This window comes from Emys orbicularis, chromosome 7 (assembly GCF_028017835.1).
Source record: "Emys orbicularis isolate rEmyOrb1 chromosome 7, rEmyOrb1.hap1, whole genome shotgun sequence".
Taxonomy (NCBI): Eukaryota; Metazoa; Chordata; order Testudines; family Emydidae; genus Emys; species Emys orbicularis.
Genome location: NC_088689.1, coordinates 98,958,048 through 98,975,423, shown reverse-complemented (window position 1 = coordinate 98,975,423; position 17,376 = coordinate 98,958,048). Strand labels below are relative to the sequence as shown.

Below are 17,376 nucleotides of genomic sequence, written 5' to 3'. Positions count from 1 at the left end.
CCTCCTGCCATCCTGGGTCAGACCCTTGGGCCCATCCCACCCGGTATTTCCCTGCCCCGCCCCGCCCCCACCTCCTGGCTTAGAACCCTGGGCCCATCCCACCCGGTATCCCCCATCCTGCCACCCCAGCTCAGACCCATGGGCCCATCCAGCCCAGTGTCCCTCCCTTCTTTGCCTTCCTGGATCAGACCAGCGGGCCCAACTAGCCTGGTATCCCCCCAGCCTCTGCTGCCCCAGATCAGACCAATGAGCCCACAGGACTGAGTGCAAGGCAAGAGCTCCCCCTGCTGAACCACTCTTCGTGCAGCATAACGTCACTGTTGCCCCAATGGGTTTACCACCCCTCCAGATATGGATCACTGCTGGGTGAGTCGTCGAGTTGTCTGTTTTCTCCCCAGAGCTCATGTAGGTTGTGATCCTGGTGTCTGGGAAAGAAACTTCCGCTCCCTCGGGGTTTCCAATTGTATGAGCTTTATTCACTAAACCGAATAATGAAGCAAAAAGCATGACGTAAATAATCCGTGTGAACGGGTTGATACCAAATCAACTGACGTATCAGATTAATTAAACCATATGCATAGACAATAAAGCCAGAAGAGATCAATGTGATCATCTAGTCTGACCTCCTGTGTCACCCAAGCTGTAGGCCAGCCCTGAATTAATTCCTGTTTGAACTAGAGCAGATGTGTTAGAAACACACCCAACCTTCATTTAAACATTCCCAGTGATGGAGAATCCACCCCAGCCGTAGATCAAGTGTCCCAAGAGTTCATTCCCCTCACTGATAAACGTGCACCTCATTTCTAGTCCGAATTTATCTAGCTTCAACTTCCAGCCAGTGGCTCTTGTTCCACCTTTGTCTGCTAGACTGAAGAGCCCCATCCTATATGGACTGTGATCAAGTTATCCCTCAACCTTCTCTTTGTTAAGCTAAACAGCTTGAGCTCCTGGAGTCTCTCACTGCAAGGCAGGTTTTCCAACCCTTTAATCCTTCTCGTGGCTCTTCTCTGACCTCTCTCCAATTTATCCACATCCTGCTTCAATTGTGGGCCCCAGCCCTGGGCCCAGTACTCCAGCAGTGGTTGCACCAGGGCCAAATACAGAAGTAACGGAACCTCCCTATTCTGAATTAAGATTTCTGTGTTTCAAATAAACCAACAATTCTGGAGAGGCACCACCTCGTACGTGGGAAGAGCAGCAGTCTTGTTTAGCTCTCAGCCCCTAAGTGACTGGGCTTTACCAGGTCCAGTGCCACTTGACACACACACATTCTGGTTGAACAGCTGATATTGGGAAGGTCAGATCAGTTCAGGTTGAAGCTAAGGCTGAGGCTACACTCTGATGCCAATGAAGGCAGCGTGTCCAAACCATGGGCGGTAGCAATCTCTTTCCCCGGCACAGGGTTACGTAGAAATGTCAGGCTGGAAGGGGCCTTGAGAGATCATCAAGCCCAGCCCCCTGCGCTGAGGCAGGACCAAGTAAACCCAGAGCATCCCTGACGGATGTTGTCCAACCTGTTCTTAAAACCCTCCAGTGATGGGGATTCTGCCATCTCCCCGGTAACCTGTTCCATCCTGGAAGTTTTTCCTAATCTCCCACCTAAATCTCCCTTGCTGCAAACCAAGCCGAATGCTCCTTGCCCCACCCTCGGTGGACACGGAGAACAATTGATCCACCGTCCTTCTTGTAACAACCTTTTACCTATTGAAGGTTGTTACCAGGTCCCCCTTCAGCCTTCTCTTCTCTAGACTGAACATGCCCAACGGGTCAGGCTTTCTAAACCTCGGATCGTTTTTGTTGCTCTTCCCAGCCCGGACACAATACCCCAGCTGAGGCCTCGCCCATGCAGAGCAGAGCAGGACAGTGACCTCCTGTTTGTAACTATCATGGGGTGGCTGGTCTCTTTAATGGGTGTTGGCCCTGTTTAGGGGTTCTTTAAGGGGAATGAGCCCATCTCAGCCAATTTGTGAGCAATTAACTGCCTAGGTGGCTGGCTGGCAGCTAATTGACTGAGTGCCTGGCTGTGCTAAAAGGCTAGCAGAGCTCAGTTGGAGGGGGTGTTCTTCAGGCCATGGTGCTGCTAAGGAGAGGCGCCCCCACAGAAGCTAGCAAGCGGAGGACATCTGCCGGCTCACCTGAAAACATCATTTATCTGGATTAAAAATGGAATCCGCTTGAAAATTTCCCCGTGACATGTTTGTCCAACTGAAAATGCTGACACTTCCCAGGGCAGGGAGCATGTTGATTTCGACACAGTCTCATTGCAGGGGGCGTGGGAACAGTATGTCCATTAGCTTGGAACGTTCCATTTTGACATTTTTGGAATGGAACATTTCAACCTTGAGTTTTGAAACTACTTTTTGTTTAAAAATCACTTTCTAAAAAATAAATCAATACAAGAAGTCAGAATCCAATTGAAACATTTTGATTTCTTTAAACTACATGTTTTGAAGATTATTTATTTTGTTGAAAATTTTATTTTGCGGAAAACTTCATAGTTTGTTGTTTTTTTCCCCCCCAGTTTTGCATTGAAAAAAATTTGAAATGGTGAGAACAGAAATTCCAGGTCCTGTCCATCTGTATTATTAATACAGCCCGTCACCCATGTAATAGAGACACGTATGATTTTTTAGACAAAGAGGTGGAGTTGTTTTAGGTGTTTGAGAAATTTATTTGTACGTGCTGTTCTCAGATTCTGTGGGTTCTAGCCCCCATAAGAACATAAGAATGGCCATACTGGGTCAGACCAAAGATCCATCTAGCCCAGTATCCTGTCTTCCGACAGTGGCCAATGCCAGGTGCCCCAGAGGGAGTGAACCTAACAGGTAATGATCAAGTGATCTGTCTCCTGCCATCCATCTCCAACTTCTGATAAACAGAGGCTAGGGACACCATTCCTTACTCATCCTGGCTAATAGCCATTAATGGACTTAACCTCCATAAATTTATCTAGTTCTCTTTTAAACCCTGTTATAGTCCTAGCCTTCACAACCTCCTTAGGCAAGGAGTTCCACAGGTTGACTGTGCGCTGTGTGAAGAAGAACTTCCTTTTATTTGTTTTAAATCTGCTGCCCATTAATTTCATTTGGTGGCCCCTAGTTCTTATATTATGGGAACAAGTAAATAACTTTTCCTTATTCACTTTCTCCACACCACTCATGATTTTATATACCTCTACCATATCCTCCCCCCCCCCCTTTAGTCTCCTTTTTTCCAAGCTGAAAAGTCCTAGCCTCTTTAATCTCTCCTCATATGGGACCCGTTCCAAACCCCTAATCATTTTAGTTGCCCTTCTCTGAACCTTTTCTAATGCCAGTATATCTTTTTTGAGATGAGACCACATCTGTACACAGTATTCAAGATGTGGGCGTACCATGGATTTATATAAGGACAATAAGATATTCTCCGTCTTATTCTCTATCCCTTTTTTAATGATTCCTAACATCCTGTTTGCTTTTTTGACCGCCACTGCACACTGCATGGACGTCTTCAGAGAACTATCCATGATGACTCCAAGATCTCTTTCCTGATTAGTTGTAGCTAAATTAGCCCCCATCATATTGTATGTATAGTTGGGGTTATTTTTTTCCAATGTGCATTACTTTACATTTATCCACATTAAATTTCATTTGCCATTTTGTTGCCCAATCATTTAGTTTTGTGAGATCTTTTTGAAGTTCTTCACAGTCTGCTTTGGTCTTAACTATCTTGAGCAGTTTAGTATCATCTGCAAACTTTGCCACCTCACTGTTGACCCCTTTCTCCAGATCATTTATGAATAAGTTGAATAAGTTTGGTCCTAGGACTGACCCTTGGGGAACACCACTAGTTACCCCTCTCCATTCTGAAAATTTACCATTTATTCCTACCCTTTGTTCCCTGTCTTAACCAGTTCTCAATCCATGAAAGGATCTTCCCTCTTATCCCATGACAACTTAATTTACATAAGAGCCTTTGGTGAGGGACCTTGTCAAAGGCTTTCTGGAAATCTTAGGGCTGGTCTACACTGGGGGGGGGATTGATCTAAGATACACAACTTCAGCTATGCGAATAGCGTAGCTGAAGTCGAAGTATCTAAGATCAAATTACCTGGGGTCCACACGGTGCGGGATCAACGGCCGCGGCTCCCCCGTCGACTGCGCTACCGCTGCTCGCTCTGGTGGAGTTCCGGAGTTGACGGTGAGCGTGTTCGGGGATCGATATATCGCGTCTTAACGAGACACGATATATCAATCCCGGATAAATCGATTGCTACCCGCCGATATGGCGGGTAGTGAAGACGTACCTTAAGTACACTATGTCCACTGGATCCCCCTTGTCCACATCTTTGTTGACCCCTTCAAAGAACTCTAATAGATTAGTAAGACATGATTTCCGTTTACAGAAGCCATGTTGACTTTTGCCAAACAATTTATGTTCTTCTATGTGTCTGACAATTTTATTCTTTACTATTGTTTCAACTAATTTGCCCGGTACTGACATTAGACTTACTGGTCTGTAATTGCCGGGATCACTTCTAGAGCCCTTTTTAAATATTGGCGTTACATTAGCTATCTTCCAGTCGTTGGGTACAGAAGCTGATTTAAAGGACAGGTTACAAACCCTAGTTAATAGTTCCACAATTTCACATTTGAGTTCTTTCAGAACTCTTGGGTGAATGCCATCTGGTTCTGGTGATTTGTTACTGTTAAGTTTATCAATTAATTCCAAAACCTCCTCTAATGACACTTCAATCTGTGACAATTCCTCAGATTTTTCACCTACAAAGGACGGCTCAGGTTTGGGAATCTCCCTAACATCCTCAGCCGTGAAGTCTGAAGCAAAGAATCCATTTAGTTTCTCTGCAATGACTTTATCGTCTTTAAGTGCTCCTTTTTTATCTCAATCATCCAGGGGCCCCACTGGTTGTTTAGCAGGCTTCCTGCTTCTGATGTACTTAAAAAACATTTTGTTATTACCTTTTGAGTTTTGGCTAGCTGTTCTTCAAACTCCTTTTGGGATTTCTTATTACATTTTTATACTTAATTTGGCAGTGTTTATGCACCTTTCTATTTACCTCACTAGGATTTGACTTCCACTTTTTAAAAGATGCCGTTTTATCTCCCACTGCTTCTTTTACATGGTTGTTAAGCCACAGTGGCTCTTTTTTTTTAGTTTTTACTGTGTTTTTTTAATTTGGGGTATACATTTAAGTTGGGCCTCTATTATGGTGTCTTTGAAAAGTGTCCATGCAGCTTGCAGGGATTTCACTCTAGTCACTGTACCTTTTAACTAACCTCATTTTTGCATAGTTCCCCTTTCTGAAATTAAATGCCACAGTGTTGGGCTTCTGAGGTGTTCTTCCAACCACAGGAACATTAAATGTTGTTATATTATGGTCACTATTTCCAAGTGGTCCTGTTATAGTTACCTCTTGGACCAGATCCTGCGCTACACTCAGGACTAAATGAAGAATTGCCTCTCCCCTTGTGGATTCCTGTACCAGCTGCTCCAAGAAGCAGTCATTTAAAGTATCGAGAAATTTTGTCTCTGCGTTTCGTCCTGAGGTGACATCAGGGCCGGCTCCAGGTTTTTTGCCGCCCCAAACGGCGGGGGGGGGGGGGGGAAAAAGCCGTCATCGGTGACAGCTCAGTCGCACCGCTTTCTTCTTCGGCGGCAATTTGGCGCCAGGTCCTTCCCTCCGAGAGGGACCGACGGACCTGCTGCCGAAGAGCCGGACCTGCCGCCCCTTCCCTTTGGCCACCCCAAGCACCTGCTTGCCAAGCTGGTGCCTGGAGCCGGCCCTGGGTGATATGTACCCAGTCAATATGGGGATAATTGAAATCCCCCACTATTATTGAGTTCTTTATTTTGATAGCCTCTCTAATCTCCCTTAGCTTAGTCACTATCATTGTCCTGGTCAGGTGGTCAATAATAGATCCCTACTGTTATATTCTTATTAAAGCATGCAATTACTATCCATAGAGATTCTATGGAACATGTGGATTCATTTAAGATTTTTACTTCATTTGATTCTACATTTTCTTTCACATATAGTGCCACTTCCCCCCACCCCGCATGACCTGTTCTGTCCTTCTGATATATTTTGTACCCCAGAATGATTGTGTCCCATTGATTGTCCTCACGCCACCAGGTTTCTGTGATGCCTATTATATCAATATCCTCCTTTAACACGAGGCACTCTAGTTCACCCATCTTATTATTCAGACTTCTAACATTTGTGTACAAGCACTTTAAAAACTTGTCACTGTTTATTTGTCCCCCACCCCATCCACACTCCCTATCAGTCACCTGCTCTCTCTTTTTTTTGTTCTTGATGCCCCTCTGCTGCTGTTGATGGGGAATAGGAGCAGAGGAAAATACAGAGAGGCTGGGGAGGTCATGGGCAGAAGGTTTTTATAACCAACAGAGCATGCTACCTTCCTCGACATTCTTCCACTTTCAACAAATAGCAGAACCCAGTGGCAAAGCGTGTGCCTCGTCCACACTGAGGATAAAAGCCTACTACTGCTACCAGTTACTTTAATTTGGCGGGGAAATGCAGAAAAACCATGAATGGCTGAAAGTTAAAGCCAAATGGATTAGAAATAAGCTACATTTTTTTTCACAGTGTGGGTGATTAATCTTTGGAACAAACTCCTAAGGGAAGTGGTGGATTCTCCACCTCTGAATGTCTTCAGACAAAGCCTGTCTGCCTTCGTGGAAGAGATCCACAAGCGACTGGGCTCCATAGAGGGGTAACTGGGTGATGTTCTCTGGCTTGTGCTGTACTGGAGGTCAGACTAGATGATCAAACGTGCCCTTCTGGCCTTAAAATCTATGACTGTAGTGAACAAATCTACATCCCTCTTCTTTCCCAGGCTTACAGTTGCTCTGTGGGGCACAGCAGCTGCCACTGGGGTGTTGTAAGGTGCAGCTGGGAAGGCTGCACTGGTTGGTGCTGATGCCTCTCGTCTTCTCTTTAAAGGGACGAACAGTTCTCGGTGACGTCGGTTCTGGCCTCGGACGTCATCCATGCCAGCAACAAGGACGTGCCCTGCATATTCCGGGTAAGTCCTGGGAGTCGGGACACTTACAATCTTGGGTCAGGGACAGAGCAACAGAGCTCTGCAATCGCGTCATTCCAGCCCGGGTCACATGACTAAGTCTGGCAAGTTCCATCTCAGTCGTCTTGTGTGTCAGATCCTTATTGCAATGGGCAAGTGCTAATCGGTTACATCAATGGTGCAGAGCTGGCATAATTGCATTTACTCCAGGAGTAACTGGCATCAGAATCTGGCCCTGGCCCCATTGTAGTCAGGGCTTGATCCCGGATTGACCCAGGGGAGCTGAGATCCGAATCCGGCCCTGAACCCACTGCAGTTGGGAGGTGACCCCAGATTGACCTTGTGGGAGCTGAGCTCTGAATCCAGCACTAAACATCTGCATCTTTTAGAACAATGCTAAGCTGCCCTCCCCTGCTCCCCATAGATCACATCCTCCCAGTTGGCCACGCCCCCCACCACCAGCTCCCTGCTGCTCCTTGCTGACAGTGAGGCCGAGATGAAGCAGTGGGTGCAGGTGCTGGTGGAGCTGCACCGGATCCTGCAGGAGAACCGGCACCACGACCGCTCCGTCTATATCCTGAAGGAAGCCTATGACAATGGCCTGCCGCTAATACCACAGGCCCTCTCCGCTGCTGTCATTGGTGAGCTGGCATAGGAGGCAAGGACAGACCACCCAGGGAGGACAGTGGAGTCTGCTGGGTGAGGGGAGGGGTTGGGAGCCAGGATTCCTGGGTTCTATCCCGGCTCTGGGAGGGGAAGTGGGGTCTAGTAGGTTAGAGCAGGGGATGACTGGGGGGGGGGTCAGGACTCATGGATTCTATTTCCTGCTGTGTCACTGACTTCTATAACTTTGGGCAAGTCCCTGCACCTGCCTTTGCCTCAGTTTCCCCCTTTGTAAATGGGGAATAATAAAACCCCCAGCTTCCCAGGCGGTATTGCCGTCTGAGAGCAGTCAGGGTCCATAGGGAGGAGCCAGCCAGCCTGTGCAACCTAGCCTTTTCCACGTCCAGGCTGCCTCGCTCTGACACTTGTCCCTGTCCTGCTTGCAGACCGGGAGCGAATCGCGCTGGGAACCGAAGAGGGGCTGTTTGTGATTCACCTGCACACCAATGGTAAGAGCTGTCACGGGCTGAGTTCGCAGGCGTATAGGGAGCGGGGTTGGAATGACACACGCATGCAGCTGGGCTGGTCCGGGGCCCAGCATGGGGAAGAGTTGGATGGCCTGACTTGGCACTAGTTAAGGCTCTGGATCAGATTCTGATCTTGGTTACACCCTGGTGCAAATCTGGAGCTACCCCAGAGAAATCCTTGAGGCAGACTGGATTTTAGTTATACTACTTGTTATATATAAATGGCTAGTAAATCTGGTGTAGCTGCACTTAGGTCAGTGGACTTAAGAGCACATGTTATTGTTGGTTACAAACTGGAGTAAGTCAGGAGTAATTCCATTAAGTCATTCTGATATATAGATAATCTGTTATGAACAGGGGGGTACATCTTGGGTATGAGACAGATTGTTAAATCTGGTGTGAATCTGGAGTGACTTGGCTCAATGAATTGGGTTTAGGGACGACATTTTGATTTCAGTGACCTAGGTTTAAGTCTGGAGTAGTTCATTTTGAGATAATTAAAACAGAGCTGGTCTCTGTTACACATTGGTATAAATCAGGAGTGACTCCATTGACTTCACTGGGCTCAGAACTGTATTCTGACCACGGTTACATGCTGTCTGAAGTAGCTGCAGTCAAGTTGTTGAGCCAGATTCCAGCCTTGGTCACAAATCTGGTGTAAATCTGGAGTAGCTGCACTGAAGTCACTGGAGCGTATTCTGATTTCAGTTACACACTGGAGTAAATGTGGAGTAATCCATTCTAGGTAATTAAGCCAGATGCTGGTCTGACCTTAAATGCTGGTGTAAATCAAGATTAATTCCACAGAAGTCCATTATATACTGACTTTATTTTGGACCATTGGGTCACACCCTGACATTATACATAAATCTGATAGAAGTCCACCGAGCCAAGTTCTGGTCTCTGTTACAAACTGGTGTAAATCTGGAGTCACTCATGGAGTCACTCCATATTTACACCAGTTTGTAACTCAACAGAAGTCCACCGAGCTAGATTCTGATCTAGGTGACAAACCACTGCAAAGGGAAAGTAGCTCATGGAGTTAATCAGGGTCACTCTGGGTTTACACCTGTTTGTAACTCTGCCAAGCCAGAATCTGATCTCAGTTACAAACCAGTGTGACTCCTTGAGCTACTCTGGATTTAATCAGGGATTGCTCCAGATTTACACGGGTGAGTAGCTGAGATAAGTATCTCCCTTCCCAGTGCAACCTCCATAGCACTCTGGCAATGCAGCCCCCCTGTGACTTTACATCTCTGACTCTCATCCTTTGTCTGTCTCGGTTTGCAGAGGTGCTCCAGCTGGGTGACTGCCGGCGGGTCCAGCTGCTCCTGGTCTCCCTCCAGGCCCAGGTGCTTTCAGTCCTGTGCGGCAAGAACCACAGCGTGCGCCTCTTCTCCTGGGTCGAGCTGGAGACGCCAGAGTCCCCGGGGACCAAGATCGCCGAGACCAAGAACTGCCAGACGATGGTGTCAGGGCTGATCTGCCGGGGAACCACCTCCGTGCTGTGCGTGGCCTCCAAGCGCCAGGTGCTGTGCTACCAGCTCACCCACTCCCGGCCCCACTCCCGGCGCATCAAGGAGATCCAGGCCCAGGGCTACGTGCAGTGCTTGGACATCATGGGCGACCGGCTCTGCGTAGGCTACCCCTCGGGCTTCTCCCTCTACCCCCTGCTGAACGAGGGGGCCCCCGTCCACCTGCCCCACCCTGAGGACCCCCGTGGAGCGTCCGTGGCCCAGATGGAGGCCCTGCGGGCCGTGGAGGTCAGCCTAAGTGAGCTGATCCTGTGCTTCAGTGGGTTGGGGCTCTACGTGGACGGGCAGGGCCGGAGAACGCGGCAGCAGGAGCTGATGTGGCCGGCGACTCCCCTGAGCTGCTGTGAGTGGCGGGGCTGTGGGGTCAAGGGAGGTTGGGGGCAGGCAAGGGCAGATGGGGGTGTTTCCTGCTCTCAAAGATGCTGCATGCATGGAGCAGAGGGGAGTTCTGTTCTCTCCAGCGGGGGCAGCAAATGCCCCGTCACCAGAACCGGCTGCCCCAGATCACATCCGTGAGGCCATCTGATCTGGTAGCTTCCCCCTCCACTCACCTGCCACCCTGGATCACACCTGTGGGACCATCTAGCCCAGTATTGTCACACCACGACCCTCTGCTGCCCCGAATCAGACCTATGGGCCCATCTAGCCCAGTATCCCGTCTTTGACAGGCCAACACCAGATGCCCTCTAGTGGGCACCGAAGGGAGCTGACAGCTGTACTGGCTGGGATTTGCATGCAGGTTTAAAATGCCCTTGGTCTCTCAACTCCTAGGCTACAGCGCCCCCTACCTGAGTGTGTTCAGTGAGAACGCCCTGGATGTGTTTGATGTGCGGAAGGCTGAATGGATACAGACAGTCCCTCTGAAGAAGGTGAGGCTTTTAGGGGGAAACAAGCCCCGGGACCCAGGATTTAGCCAAGTCTGGGGTGAATGTGGGACGGATAGGCCGATAAAGCTCAGCTAAACTTTTCTTGGTTCATTCTTATTTTAATGGACCATTTAATGGGGCTGGGAGCCAGGGTTTCATTCGCAGGGAGAGGAGCAGTTTCTAATGGTTAGAGCAGAGAGGGCCTGGGAGAGTTCCTGGTTTATATTTCCAGTGCTGAGAGAGGAATAGGGTCTAGTGATTGGAAAAGGGTCATGCTGGGAGCCTGGGTTCTCTTTTCGGCTCTGCCACCATCTCTCTGTTTGAAGTCTGGGCACCTGCCATAACCTCCCTGCACCTCAGCATAGGAGGTTGCGATGACCTGCCACCCAGCAGCTCCTTGGGAACAGCAGCCTTCTGGGGATGACTCTTATTCTCTTACTCAGGTGCGGTCCCTGAACTCCGAGGGCTCCCTCTGCACCTACGGCAGCGAGAAGGTGCACCTGACCTATCTCAGGAACAAGTCTGCAGGTAACCACCCACCCCCTCCTGCTCCCTGCTCCAGGCCGCCCAGTCGGAACACTAGGGGGCTCAGCCCCAGAGCGGCTTCCCATCTCATTTACACTGACTTCAATGGCTCTAGTCCACATTGAAGTCAATGGAGTTACTCCAGATTGATACCAGCGTACCAGCTACAGGCACTGGCTGCTGTCAGAGATGGGATACCAGGCTATGTGGGTTCATGGGTCAGTTCTGGTTCTGGCAGTGCGCCTGGGCTGCTAATCTTACTGCCATCTAGAATTCCATACAGCAGCAAATACTAGTAACATTATGGTAGCAGTATTATGGCAGCTCCTAGAGGCCCCATTAGGGTCCTATTATCATGTGCACATTATTAAAAGTATTACGGTAGCACCTAGAGCAGTGGTCGCCAAGCTTTTTAAGTTGTGCCCCCCCCCCCACCCCTAATATAATCTCCCCTGCCCTCCCGGGAGCCGCAGTTGGGGGCTGAGGCAAGAGCTGCGGCTGGGGCCACGCCCGGGAGTGGAGCCGGGCCATGGTTGGGAGCCAAGGCCGGGTGCAGGGCTGTGGCCAGGGCCATGGCTGGGCCACAGTCAGGAGCTGGGGGGTGAGGCTGGGGGCAGAGCGGCGCTCCCTTATCACGCTGCCCCAGACCCGCCGCGCACCCTCCCAAATGTTCCTCTGCATTCCCCTGCGGGGTGCGCCCCACAGTTTGGGGACCACTGATCTAGAGGCACCAGAGAGAGATCAGGGCCCCATTATGTGCTCTCCATTATTAGTAGCTTTATGGTAGAGTCTAGCGGTCAGAGCTGAGACTGGGGTCCCATTGCTAATATTACAGTAGTGCCTTGTGGCACTGACCGAGATTAGGGGGCCCCCTTGTGCCGAACAGTGAGAGACAGTCCCTGCCCAGAAAGGCTCACAGGCTGAATGGACACAGCTGGGAAAGGAAACAGAGGCGCAGAGGGCGGAAGGGGCTTGCCCCAGGTCAATGGCAGTCTCGGGAATAGAACCCAGGACTCATGAGTCCCATTCCAGTGCCCCAAGCCACTAGTCCAGGAGACCCAGGCACCTAGTGACTGAATTGTGTAACTGCAAGTAGACCCATCTTCGCAACCTCATTTCGCCCCTCTGCTCCAGACCAGGACGAATTCAATGTTCCCGAGACCACAGACAACACCCGGCGGCAGCTGGTGAGGACCAAGAACAAGCGGAAATTCTCCTTCCGTATATCAGCAGAGGAGCGGCAGCAGCAGAGGAGGTGAGGCCGGGGTGGGGGGGGGGGGGAGTGGTGTGTGTGTCCTGCACTACCTTCCTGTCCTCACCCGGAAGCCTGGAGGGTGACAGAGGCTTGTCATTCCATCCTAGCTAGCATGGTGCAAATCCCGTTTGTATTCATGGGAATACTGTACGGATCACGGTAGTGCCTGTAGCCCTCAATTCCGATAAGGGTCCCACTGTGATGTGTGTGGTGTTAGTACTATTACGGTAGTACCTCCAGGCCTACAACTCATCCTTCCTGGCGCAATGCAGACGGTCCCTGCTCTGAAGGGCTCATAGGCTGAGCAGACAAGCAGATAGTTCTCACCATGTTACGGGGGGGGAAACTGAGGCATAGGAAGGGAAACGTGACTTGGGCAAGGTCACACAGGAAGTCTGTGACAGAGCCAGGAACTGAAGTGAGGTACTCTGAATCTGTGGCCGGCATCTTAAGTCCACTGGCAGAGCTAATGGGGGCGGGGAAGTGACTGCCCCACTCCCCCCCCGAAGCCATCAGGTGTATGTGTGGTGCCTTTCTGAGCACGTTACGCAGGTGACAAACGGAGGTGTACAGCATGAATGTTCACACAGCTGGAGAGCCTGCCCCGCACTCACCCCACAGTGGTGGCTCCTGTCCAGCCAGGCTGGGCCCGGCTCCTCATGCTGGGTGCTGCAATCTGGGGCAGTGGGTCATATCTGTCTGTCAGCATGTAGTCCCCCCCCACCCCCACCCCATGTGTCTCTGTCTGTCAGCATGTCCCCCCAGGTGTCTATCTAAGCATGTCCCCCACCCCCATGTGTGTCTGTCTGTAAGCATGCCCCCCCTGCTGGTGTTGCAGAGTCCATGGTCAGGGCATGCTCCAGCTATTCTTTGCTCCTCTCTGTTCCCCCTGTAGGGAGATGATGCGAGACCCCAGTGTGAGGTCAAAACTCATTTCCGGCCCAACCAACTTTAACCACCTGGTGCACGTGGGGCCGGGCGACGGGCAGCACCGGCTGCAGGACCTGCCCACGGTGAGCACTGAGGGGGTGGCAACCCGGCCAGTGAGATGCTGCCCAGGGCAGGGGTGGGGCTACAACCAGCTCTGGGTTTGCAGAGAGGGCAGGATCTTCTGCCAGGGTAGAGTTTACCAAAATCTAGCCCTCGTGATTGCAAGAGACCCTACAATAACAAGCCAGCCTGGGTGAGCTGGAGCAACCCTACAATAACAAACTTGCCCTTGCAGTGAGCCTTTGGTGACCCTACAGTGACAGACTGTCTCCGGTGGGCCCTTGGTGACCTGATGGTAACAAACCACCCTTGGCTTGGAGGTGTCACCTCTTTGAAGGGATATAAGCAAACAGCAAGAGGGGTGTGGCGGGAGGGGTTACCTGGTGAGCACCCCCTGTCTCTGCTTTCCGTCCTGCTGATGTCCCCACGCTGAGCCGGGCTCCCCCCCGCCTCTGTGCTTCCCCTTTCCGGGCTTTCAGCCCTATGCTGATTGTGTCTCGCAGGCCCAGGAGGAGAAAAGACGGGAGTCACAGGCCAAGCTGCGTCGGCGCAGCTTCACCGAGACCCGGCACCCATCGTCCTCGGGCAGCGACACCGCCCTGGGGGACTCTGCATCTGGTAAAGGGATCCCACGACTGGAGGGGGAATGAATCAGGGAGGGAGACACCTCTCAGGTCCTGTCTGGCCCAGAGTGGAATTACTCTCCCAGGGGACAGCAAGTCCTGTGAGACTAGCTGTGCTTCTCTGCTCTAACCACTGGGGATCGTTGCATCCCCATGCACCCCAAATCCCCTGAGGCCACGTTCAAAGATCCAGAATTGCAATGGGAAGAATCTGAGCCCTTTAGAACAGGACAAGGATTCCTAGTGGCTAGGGTGGGAGGCCTGGGAACCAGGACTCCTGGGTTCTATTCCCAGCTCTGGGAGGGGAGTGCGGTCTAGCAGTTAGAGCAGGGTGGGGACTGGGAGTCAGGACTCCTGGGTTCTATCCCAGGATTTAGGACCCAGGCTGGTGGTGGTCCCAGATTCCCTGTGCAGTAGCTGGGAAGGTTTGCACCAGCCAGTGACTACAGCTCTCTGTTCCCTTGCAGCGAAGCGTAAGTCAGGCAGCTCCATCTCTGATGACTCCTTCACCTCCCCACAGGGCCTGTTCACAGGCACTGACATGCTGACGGAGGTAAGAGACCCCAAGCAGCCAGACCTGGCCGAGGAGGGACAGGCCTCCCTTGCCAATACCCTCAGCGTCACCCCACTGAGAGGTGAGGGGCTGCAGCACCCTAATACTTAAAGCTATTTTTCAAGAGACAGCCTGGTTTGGTAGTGAAGGTCCTGGGCTGCGAGTCAGGACTCCTGGGCTTTGTTCCTGGGTCTGCCACTGACCTGCTGTTTGGGCAAGTCCCTTCCTTTCTTGGTGCCTTGATTCCCCTCTCACCCTTTGTCACCTCAGACAGCACAACGGGGCCCCGATCTCAGTGTGGGCCTCTAGGTGCTACTACTGTAGCACTGGTTCACTGAGGCAGGACCAAGTAAACCCAGAGCATCCCTGACACCTGTTTGTCCAAACCATTCCCAAAAACCTCCCATCACAGTGATTCAAGAGCTTACCTGCCCATAGAGTTAGAAAGTTTTGCCTCATATCTAACCAAATCTCCCTTGCTGCAGATTAAGCCCATTACTTCTTGTCCTCCTCCCCATCCTCTTTATAACAGCCCTTAATATATTTGAAGCCTGTTACCCGGTCCCCCCTCTGTCTTCTTCTCTCAAGCCTAAACATATCCAGGTTTTTAACCTTTCCTCATAGGTCAGGTTTTCTAAACCGTTTATCATTGTTGTTGCTCTGCTCTGGACTCTCTCCAATTTGTTCACCTCTTTTGTAAAGCCCGGCACCCAGAATTGGACACAGCACTCCAGCTGAGGCCTGAGCAGTGCTGAGCAGAGTGAGACAGTTACCTGCTGTGTCTTACATGTGGCACTCCCATTAATACACCCCAGAATATTAGCCTTTTTCACAGCTGCATCCCATTGTTGAATCACATTCAAGTTGTGATCCACTCTAACCCACGATCCTTTCCAGCAGTTCCGCTGTCCAGCCAGTCATTCCCCATTTTATAGTTCTGTTTGATTTTTTTTTTCTTCCTGAGCGTAAAACTTTGCACTTGTCTTATTGAATTTCGTCTTGTTGATTTCAGCCCAGTTCTCCAATTTATCAAGGTTGTTTTGAATTCTAATCCTGTCCTCCAAAGTGCTCGCAACCCCCACAGCTTGGTGTGTCATCCACAAGTTTTATGAGCAAACTCTCTATTCCATTATCCAAGTTATTAGTGAAAATAATGAACAGTGCCAGACCCAAGACAGGCAGACCCCTGCGGGACCCCACTAAATGCATCCCCCCAGTTTAACAGTGAACCGTAGCTAACTACTCTTTGAGTTCAGGTTTTCATCCAGTTTTACAGTAATTCCATCTAGACTCCATTTCCCTAGTTTGCTTTTGAGAATGGCATGTGGGACTGGGTCAAAAGCTTTACTGAAATCAAGATAAATCCCATCTTCTGCTTCCCCCTAGCCACTAGGCCAGTAACCTTGTCAGGGTAGGAAATTAGGTTGGTTTGGCATGATTTGTTCTTGACAAATCCATGCTGGCTATTCCTTAATCTTTTAGGTGTTTACAAACTGATTTTTTACTAATTTGTTCGAATATCTTTCCAGGTATCAAAATTAGCCCAACTGGTCTGTAACTCCCTGCGTCCTCTTTGGTCCCTTTTTTTCAAAATAGGGACTTCGTTTGCCCTTCCCCAGTTCTCTGTGAGCTGACCCGTCCTCCATGAGTTCTCAAAGATAATGGCTAACGGTTCCAAGATTGCTTTCACTTAGTTCCTTAAGCATCCAAGGGTGAATTTCATCAGGCCCTCCTGCCTTGAAGACATTGAACTTCGCTAAATATTCTTTAACCTGTTCTTTCCCTATTTTGGCCTGTGTTCCTTCCCCCTTGTTGTTAATATTAGTTGTGTTGAGTATCTGGTCACCAGGAATGTTTTTAATGATGAAGCAAACAATAACTGTCTTATGGCCCTGATTTTGATTTGTGCCTCTGGGTGTTTCTGTAACCCACATGGTGGTAATCACAGGCTGCCCTGCTGTGCCAGTTCCTTGCTTTTGGTGGTCCCCCTCCACCCTAACTCTTCTCTCTCTCCTTGCAGATCTCAGATCAGACCCGCAGCCTCCACCTCTCTGTCAGCTCCAGCCAGGGAAGCTCCAGTTCTTAAGGTGGCAGGACCGATGCCACAAACCACATGATAATCTGTGTATTTTAGCCGGAGATGCCACCGCAAGGTGCTGTAATGCTGCTGCCACCGTCACCGTCCGTGGAACATTCCCCTCACTGAGGCTGTGCTCTGCAACTGGGGAATTTGTCCATCCTGTATTGAAATACATAAATGTTGGTACCAAAATATCTCCACCTGATCTCCCCTATCTCTCTGCCCCCCCATGCATCACCCAAAAAACCTTTGCCCCGGGACATACCACTTACCGTCTTTGAGGCACCCCTGTAGAGAGAGGAAGCTGCAATCCGCTAAGTGTTAAAAGCAGTGAAGAAAGATCCCCCTCACACATGCATGCTTTCACCAGGGAGAATAGCGTCTCCTTGCTTGCATTCTGTTCTTTGCCTCTGGATAGTGCAGTGGGATGATGCCCCAAGTGGTGAAAAGCCTGAAAGAAAGCAGGTGAAGGTGCACCCTAACTTACCTGGGGAGTTGGAGCTGCATCGCCTGAAGAGCACACCCTGCTGGCCATGGGTGGTACTATTGCAGTACCTGGAACCACTAGAGCAGAAAGCATCAAAGATCGTGGTGGGGGTGTTGCTTCTCCCAGAAATCCCCAAATCCTAGCAGCCATCTGAATCAGGGACGGATTCTGCTTTTTTTTTACTGCTGTTTAACAGAAATTAGTCCAGCTTGGGCCAGATTCGGATCTCAATTATCACCTGTATCGATCCATTGGCGTAAATCTGGTTTCACAGGGCTCTATCTGG

The 17,376-nt window shown here is 50.2% G+C and overlaps 1 protein-coding gene across 1 annotated transcript in view; it reads left to right on the top strand.

Moving 5' to 3' along the window:
- The window catches only part of CDC42BPG (CDC42 binding protein kinase gamma), a 62,094-nt gene extending 45,485 nt beyond the window's left edge, over positions 1-16,609 (top strand). Inside the window, exons 26-36 of the mRNA XM_065408584.1 lie at positions 6,968-7,049; positions 7,471-7,687; positions 8,096-8,158; positions 9,467-10,054; positions 10,483-10,580; positions 11,021-11,105; positions 12,237-12,357; positions 13,253-13,370; positions 13,851-13,965; positions 14,438-14,523; positions 16,544-16,609. Coding sequence (XP_065264656.1) covers positions 6,968-7,049; positions 7,471-7,687; positions 8,096-8,158; positions 9,467-10,054; positions 10,483-10,580; positions 11,021-11,105; positions 12,237-12,357; positions 13,253-13,370; positions 13,851-13,965; positions 14,438-14,523; positions 16,544-16,609 — 1,639 coding nt within the window. The remainder of the gene's footprint in view (positions 1-6,967; positions 7,050-7,470; positions 7,688-8,095; positions 8,159-9,466; positions 10,055-10,482; positions 10,581-11,020; positions 11,106-12,236; positions 12,358-13,252; positions 13,371-13,850; positions 13,966-14,437; positions 14,524-16,543) is intronic.
- Positions 16,610-17,376: the final 767 nt, after the last annotated feature.